Consider the following 8780-nt stretch of genomic DNA (forward strand, 5'->3'; position numbering starts at 1 on the left):
CCCATCATCACCATCCTCACCATCCTTCACCATCCCCACCCGGTCCTTCACTATCCTCACAATCATTGCTACCATTGAGCCCATTGCTGCTGACACTGTCAATCTGTCTTGTTGAGGGTCTTCCTCTCCCCTGATGATCCTCTGTTCTCCCAAGAAACCACAGGCATACATGTTGAAATTCACAAAACCAATTTCGGGGAGGACACAATTCAATCAAAGATAGATAGATAGATAGATAGATAGATAGATAGATAGATAGATAGATAGATAGAGACAGATGATAGATAATGATAGATAGATAGATAGATAGATTAGATGGGTGGGTTGATGGATGGATGATTGATAGATGACAGCTAGCTAGCTAGATGAATAAAGAGCAAGACAGATTTCAGCTATGAAAACCTAAGGATGCACTTCTTAACTAACACCTGGACTGTTCAAGTACCCCTTTCTAGTCTATGACACTTACTGTGTTTCCATCAAGAGCAAGCAGCCCAACCTGGGACAAAGCGTGGAAGTCGAAGATGCCTCCCAAGGTACCGTCAATTTTTTCCTATGGAACAAACAGAAAGTACTGTGTGTGAATTGATTGCTGTTGTTAAGTGCCACCAGGGCACCTACAACCCATAACGACCCTGTGAACAGACAGGTTGGAATCTTGCCCCATCCTATGCCTCCATCACTGCTTCCACCTAGCTCGAGCCCACTGTTGTAGTCAATCCCCCTTGTTGAGGGCCATTACAGAAATGTTCTCCATTCCAAGTTCAATCGCAGGCAGATTTGAGGCAAGACAGGTTTTTAGTGAATGCCTGGTACCTGAATCAGAAAGTGGGACCACGAGACCCTTGTTGCCAGGGCTTCGGTTCTGATGGCCCAGTGGGTATGGAGCTGTGGGTGAGGGATCTTTGGGGGCCCAGTGGTAAAGATTGTGCTGCCAATGCAAAGGCACATGGTTCAAATTCACCAGCTGCTCCATAGGAGAAAGATGGCAAATCATCTCCTGTGCTATTAACTGTCTCTGAAAACCCACTGGAGGGTCAGCTATGGGTCGGTTCTGGTTTCATGGTACACCTGTTAACAGAAACAACAGTGGGTGAGGAATTGAACTGGCAACCCAAATGCAAGCAACTGGACTCCCCAGCGGTTCCCAGGGGAGAGACGACCCTCTCCCGAGGGGGAGGAGATGCCTCTGAAAGCCTGGAGGAGGGTCTGTTAGGTCTCAGTTCCAACTTGACTGCAATGAGAGTTTCTGGAAGAAGCACTGATACCTAGACTATGAGCAAGGCATGGGTCCCTCACACCGGGACACAGTCCGTCCTTGACAACAGGATGGACGCCACCTTTCTCCCAATGATTTGCCAAAGGATCACGGGAAGCCACTCTATGGGTTAGAAGGGAACGTCCTCAGCCTCTTAGCTACAGATGGATCCCGTCCTCCCTCTTTCTGTTTAAGCCCCAGCTCTGTTCAGCTGTGTGAACTTGGCAAAGGCCCTGTGCCTCTCCAGGCCTTCATCCCAGTTCACATCCCCCTGGCTTTATCACGCTTCACTTCAACATTCTTCCCAAATGCTGTGTATTTTACAAATGAAAGGTGCGTGGCAACCTTGTCTGTTGTTGTTAGGTGCTGTTACGTCGGGTACGACTATAGCCACCCTACGAACAACAGATCTGAACCTTCCTGTCGTGCGCGGTCCTCACCACCGCTGACCCACCGTGCGCACTGCTGCAGTCACTGTGTCAGCCCACCTGCCTAAGGGTCTTCCTCTCCTTCACCGTCTCTCCACCTTTCCAAGCTTGATGTTCTTTTCCGAGGACGAAAAAGCCTCTCCTAGTGACATGGCCAAAGTACATGAGACGAAGCTTCACCTCCTTCCCAGAAAGTCTAGCCCCACCGTGTTCCCAAGAACATCACATTGTGCATCTGTGTCACATTTTCATAATTCTTTTTTTATTATTAATTGTAATGAAACTTTACAGAGACCTAGGGTTTCCAGTCATTCATTGTTGCACTTTTCTCCCTGCCCACCCCGCTCCCCCCAATTCACTCTTTTCCTTGAAAAGTAAAAATCCCCCCCCCCAAGTCCACTCCACTGTGCAGCCTTTGCTCTGGACTTCTGTAATGACAAGAATACCCCTTCATATGTCCCTTTTAAACAGATCTCTCCCTCATCTGTTTCAATGCAGTGTACATTATGCCTCCCCTCCTTCTCTGTCTTCCCTCAACCCCAATGTCAGTCCCATTTCACAACAGTGGCCCTATGCTATATTTGTCCTTTTGTGACAGAGATATTTCACTCAGCATCATGCATTCCAAGGTCATCCATTTTGTTTCCAGCTCTTTGCTATTGTGAACAAAGCCACAATAAACATTGGTGTGCATATATCTGCTTGGTGGCCGTTCTGGTTTCTTTAGGGTAAATTCCCAGTAATGAAATTGTTGGGTCAAATGGTATCTCTATTTGCAACTTTTTGAGAAAGCGTCATACAGCCTTCCACAGTGGTTGCAAATTTTACACTCCCACCAAAGTAAATATGTGTTCCAGTTTCTCCACAACCTTGCCAGCATTTGATATTTGCTGCTCTGTTAAATTTTGCTATTCTTACTGGGGTGAGATGATATCTCATAGTTGTTTTGACATTTTCGTAATTCTTGACATACTTAAAACTTCTTCCACAGAGCTATTGCCCACGTAATAGATTGTTACACACAGCAGAACGTCACACAATGTTTGCATGCTCTGGGAAACGACAATAACCACGCATGATGTGCTTCGCTGACATTCTCACCCTACTGCAGGGGTCTGGAGCTGAACTCGTGGTATTTCAGAGGTCTGCATTTGTGGCTGCTGGCTGCTGTAACAACAGATCCTCGACTGGGTGGCAGAACAAACAAGGTGTCGGCAGGGCCTCCGTGGAACTGTCCCTCCTAACCTCCTCCAGCCTTTGGTGGCGACTGGCAATCCTAGGCGTCCCTTGGTTCTCAGCGACAGAACTCCAACCCTGCCTCCCTCTTCACATGGCACTTTCTTGCTGGGTGTCCCTGTGTCCCTTCTGCTTCTCATACAGTCATCACCCACCTACATCCACTACAACCAGTACGACCTTGTGTCAACTCATTGATCTGCAAGGATCCTGTTTCCAAGCAAGGCAACGTTCTGAGGTTCTAAGCAGACCAGGAGCTGTCCTGTAGCCTAGTGGTGAGAAACTGCACTGCAGTCCCAAAGTTGGTAGTATTATGTGCCATTGAGTTGCTTGCAACTCATAGCGACCCTATGTACAACAGCCCTAAACTCTGCTCTGTCCTGTGCCAATCGCACTGCCCCTGACACACCCATCCTGATTATCCCAGTCACCGAATCAATCCACCTCATAGAGGGCCTTCTCCTCCTGCACTGTCCCTCCACCCTCCCAAGCATGATGTCCTTCTCCAAGGACCAGTCCCTCCTTACAACATGTCCAAAGTATGTCAGACGGAGCCTCAGAATCCTTGCCTCCAAGGAGCAGCCCGGTTTAACCCTCTCCAGGATGAATCTGCTTGTTTTCTTGGCAGTTCATGGTACCCTCAATACTCTTCTCCAGCACCACAGCTCAAAGGCATCAATTCTCCTTCTATCCTCCTTAGTCACTGTCCAACTCTCTGATGCGTAACAAGTGACAGCAAAGACCATGGCCTGTATCAGATGCACCTTAGTCTCCAGAGAGACACCACTGCTCTTCAATACTTTGGAGAGGTCCCTAACAGCAGACTTTCCCATGGCAATGCGCCTTTTAATTTCCTGGCTACTGGTGCCAAGACTGTTGACTATGGAGCCAAGCAAACTAAAGCTGTGAACAGTCTCAATCTCTTTGCCATCCATCCTGATGCTGCTAATTGGTCCACTGGGGAGAATTTTGGTCTTCTTGACATTGAGCCTCAATTCATATTGGAGGCTGCAGTCCTTGACCCTCTGCAGCAGGTGCTTCAGGTCCTCCTCAGTTTAAGCAAGCAGGGTTGTGTCATCTGCATAACACAGACTATTGATGAATCTTCCACCAATCCTGACACCACACTTCTTCTCATAGAGCCCAGCCTCCTGGATGATTTGTTCTGCATACAGGTTGAAAAGGTATGGAGACAGGACACATCCCTAGCGTACGCCCTTCCCTATTTTGAACCATGCAGTGTTTCCTTGCTCTGTTCTGACGACTGCCTCTTGGTCCAAGTATAGGTTTCACATTAGCATAATCAAGTGTTCTGGGATTCCCATTCTTCTCAGAGTCAGCCACAATTTGTTATGATCCACACAGTCAAATGCCTTTGCATAATCAATGAAACACAGATAGACATTCCTCTGGTATTCCCTTCTTTCAGCTAAGATCCATCTAATATTAGCTACAATATCCCTAATACCACGACCCCTTCCAAACCCAGCCTGGACTTCTGGCAGTTCTCTGCTGATGTGCTGTTCCTGTCGTTTTTCGTATAATCTTCAGTAGAATCTTGCTTGCATGTGAAATCAATGAGATTGTTCTATAGTTTTCACATTCTGTTGGGTCACCCTTCTTTGGAATGGGAACAAATATCGATCTCTTCCAGTCAGTTGGCCAAGTGGTTGTTCTCCAGATTTCTTGGCACAACTTGGTGAGCACGTCCAGGGCAGCATCTGTTAGCTGAAATATGTCAATTGGTATACCATATATTCCTGGAGCCTTATTTTTTGCCATTTCCTTCAAAGCAGCCTGAACTTCTTCCTTCATCACCATAGGCTCTTGCTCATATGTTATTTCATGAAATTCTTGTGTCTGCCAAATCCTTTTGATACAGTGACTCAGTATATTCTTTCTATCTTCTTTTAATACTTCCTGGATCATTTAATATTCTGCCTAAAGCATCCGTTCAAATCCAGCTCTGTGGGAGAAGGACAGGCAATCTCCTCCCATGCTCTTGAAGGCCTCTGAAAACCCACTGGAGGGTCAGCTCTGGGTCGATCTGACTCCGCAGAACAAAACAACAAACAGACATGTAGTTACCATGAGGGGATTTACTCAGCCTACCAGAGTCCTGTCATCAGCAAAATGGGGTGATGATTACTATGAAACGAGCTGTGTACCCCAAAAGATATGCTGAAGTCCTAACCCAAGATCTGGGAACATGACCTGTTTGGAAATAAGCTTTGCAGATGTTATCAATTGCATTGTCATGAGTTATCCAGAAGCCAGAGCCCTAATTCAGAACTGTACCCCAAAACTCCACCATCATTGGTCAGTCCTGACTCACAGCGACCCTCCTGGACAGAGCAGAGTCTTCCTTGAGGGGTCCCAAGCCTGTCAATCTTTCTAGAAACACACTGCTTCATCTTCGTCCCGAGGAGCGCTTAGTGGGTTCAAACCACTGAGCTTCAGGTTAGCAGCCAAGAACTTAACCACTGCGCCATGGGGGCTCCTTCAAATATGATGGTGTCAGCTATAAAAGAGACAAAGACACGCAGACAGAGGCAGGACAGTCGTGTCCGGACAGAATCACATGGCCCTCCACGGCAGGCCTCGGTCAGCCGCACATGCTGGACGTATCCATCACCTCTGACGCTTGCCCGAGCACACCCGCTTCTCCAGGACTCACCGGACCCAGCGGATGTGGCAAGAAACTCACCACCCGTGCTTTTGAAGAACATTCGGCTCTACGGGTAAGACTGACGCACCGTCTATGGGGTATTCAACACTCTGACAGCACCACAGCCGAAGGGCCTTGACTCCCCCAAACAGCACCATGGCCAAAGGGCCTCAAGTCCCCTGACAGCACCACGGCCGAAAGGACTCGATTCCACTTTCACCTGCATCTGCTGCCGTTGTTGTTGTGTGCTGTTGAGTGGGAACTGACTCACAGCTGACCCTCCGGCACAGGAGGAGTTGCCCATCCTTCTCCCATGGAGCTGCTGGTGGATTAGAACCGCCTGCCTTTGGGATTGAAGCACAGCTTCTTCCCACTGAGCCCCCAGAGCTCCCTTTGTGCCTCTGAGGTGACTGAGTCTACAGGACCCGGGCCAGGCTTGCCCTTGTCTTCAGTGCGCCATTGCGCCCGTTAGCTCCCCACCAACGCCCAGGCAGCAGACGCGCCCGATGGATCCTGCACCCTGACTGCTGCCCCCCATAGGTGCTGACTGTGGGTCCCAACACAGGGGGCTCACGCCCACAGATGGTGATGGGGGTGTAGGACCCGGAAGCTTCCCCTTACTCTATACACAGGGTTGCAGGGGCTCAGAGCCAACATCAGTGAGCCAGGAACCCCTGGGGTTTGCCTGACACCGGGACAGATGAGTTCGGTTCTTCCCCTGGAGGCTGTGTGGGGAGGGGAGCTGGCGGACATGCTGAGTCACACATCTAGCGTCCTGAATTGTGAGGCAATACAGGCCAGTGCTTAATGTCCACCGCCTTGTGGTCTGTTGCTATGGCAACCCTGGACCATCCCGAGTGATGATCACGGGGTTGAGGCGTGCGGTTAACCCACAGGCATGACAGCAGGCATGTAAACCACACCCACCGTGGAATGAATTCTGACTCGCAGCGACCCCACAGGACATGGGGCTCCTGGGGCTGGCATCTTCCCAGGAACAGACTATCACATCCGTCTCCCTTCGAGGGGCTGGTGGGTTCGGACCACTCACCTTTGGGTTCACAGCCGAGTGCTCACCACTGTGCTGCTGCTTTTGGCCACAGCGTCTCTTCCCCTGAGGCCTCCCTCCTTCTTGTGTCCACCTTCCCAGAGCCCCCAGAGGCCCCTCTGGCCTGGAACTCTCCCCCCTCCCAGCCAGGCGGATGCCCACAGGAGGCACAGCCCAGCTCACCCAGCAGCTAGTGGGCACCACCTTACAGCCCCTCTCCCAGCAAACCTCACATACCACGTGCTTAAAGGTGAACTTCTCGAAGCTGTGTCCTGAGTCTCTGGAGTAGTACAGATTAGCCTGCGAGACCTTCTCTCCATGCAAATATGCAAAAACGAAATTACTTATGTTCTGGAAAACACACAGGAAAAGAACAGAGCCTGATGTGGCGACTCCGGCAGGCACAAGCAGTTTCGGTCACAGTCGCCAGAGGGTAAACGGCCACCAGCAGACGGCGGCTAGGCATGCTCGGTCCACCCACACGGGGAGGTGACTGAGGCATAAGGACACGGAGGCCTGGCACAGGCCACGACATGGGTGAGCTGTGAGAGAATGCTGAGGGCAGAGACACGAGGGGCCGAAGCTCATCATACCCCATCTGTATGAAATGTTCCAGAGGCAAACGCCAAGGGATCCCAGTGTGGGGTTGGCCAGCAGGGAGTGAGGGGACAGGGCGTTATTGCTGGGGGACAGGGAGTGCCCACTCAGGGGGGGGACACAAAGCCCGCAGAACCGGCAGTCGATGGCTGCCCAGTGTGCTGGCGTCATTATCAGCACTGAGCTGTACACTTGAGAGCAGTTAGAATAGGAAAACGGACATTCCACAGTTTACACAGTTCACCACAAACACAGCGATAAAACGGGCACCCAGGTCAGACTTGGCGCTGGCAGCCAGTGCCCACTCCTCCTGGCAACCCGGCAGGACCAGCTCGCCCAGCCCCGGGACGTGGCCGAGCTTGAAAACCTTAATGGGGGCAGATCGGCACATCTCTCTCCAGCACAGCTCTCCACAGAAAGCCAGGCTCCCGAGCCAAAGGTGGGTGACTCGACTCTGCGGCCCTCACGCCTGCCTTTAATTGTTTTTGGTGAAACATTCTTCTAGATGGTGTAACCCTGGTCTGTCCACTTGCTGTACAGAGGTAACTCGTGGTCGCTGTGAAGCCGAACACTGTGACACTGAGGAGTCAAACGTGAGAATGTTTACTCGTGGTGGACAGTGTGAGGTGGCGCTCCCCAATGAAAACAAGCTTGGAAGCAGGAGTGGCATCCACTTCCATAATAGCTTGCCTCCGGAAACCCTATGAACCTGGAGAAAGGACGGAAGTTATACAGGAACTGTCCAGGACTTGCGTTCATAGGGTCGCTACAACTCGACGGCCCTTAACAACAACCATCTTCAGGTTAGCAGCCCAACACTAAACCACTGTAACATCACATGCACATAAAAAACCCAAGCCCTCCATGCCAGCCAGCTGATTCCAAACCAGGGCAACCCTCCAAGGGGCCAGTGAGGCTGTAAATTCCTACTGGAGGAGATTGCTAATCTTTCTCCCTTAGAGCAGGTGGTGGATTCAAACTGCCAATCTTTCGGTTAGCAGCACAACATGTAGCACACTGCACTGCACTGCACTGCACTATGAGAGCTCTGTGCTGTGTCCCTGTGCCACCAGGGCTGCTTCAAGGAGGTCAGCGCCAACAGTCACATTCCTGGGCATCTGCCTCAGAAGGGAAAATGGAGACGCACAAAAGTGTACGCAACCACCAAGAAGGCTTCAGGGTTAATAGGACCCAAGTGGAAACAACCAAAATGTGGTACGTCCCCATGCTGAACTAGGACACTGTTCACAAAACATGCACGAAAGGAACAAAAACCCTGCATGGCTCTCTGGTGGGTGGTGCTGAGTGAAAACAGGCATCTAAAGGGCGCACGATTCCATTTACGTACCATTCTTTTTTTTAGTATTATTATTTTGTGTGTGTGTACCGTCAAATCAAATCTGACTGGTACAGGAGGAGATTGTTCCTCCTTCTCCAGCAGAGCACCTGGTGGATTTGAACTGCGTACAAGGAAGTCCAGTGAATACCACTATCATTCAGATATATGCACCAACAACCAGAGCCAAAGAAGAAGAAATAGATGAT

At 50.3% G+C, this 8780-nt stretch overlaps 1 protein-coding gene across 1 annotated transcript in view; it reads right to left on the bottom strand.

The window, feature by feature from the left end:
• CATSPERD (catsper channel auxiliary subunit delta) overlaps window positions 1–8780 on the bottom strand; it is a 119768-nt gene that overhangs the window by 75941 nt on the left and 35047 nt on the right. The window contains exons 7-8 of the mRNA XM_006896432.1: window positions 6876–6989; window positions 470–553 (exon numbers count right to left, since the gene is read on the bottom strand). Of these exons, the coding sequence (XP_006896494.1) occupies window positions 470–553; window positions 6876–6989 (198 nt within the window). The remainder of the gene's footprint in view (window positions 1–469; window positions 554–6875; window positions 6990–8780) is intronic.

This window comes from Elephantulus edwardii, unplaced genomic scaffold, assembly GCF_000299155.1.
Source record: "Elephantulus edwardii isolate Elephantulus edwardi_28Jun2011 unplaced genomic scaffold, EleEdw1.0 scaffold00185, whole genome shotgun sequence".
In the NCBI taxonomy this organism is placed as follows: domain Eukaryota; kingdom Metazoa; phylum Chordata; class Mammalia; order Macroscelidea; family Macroscelididae; genus Elephantulus; species Elephantulus edwardii.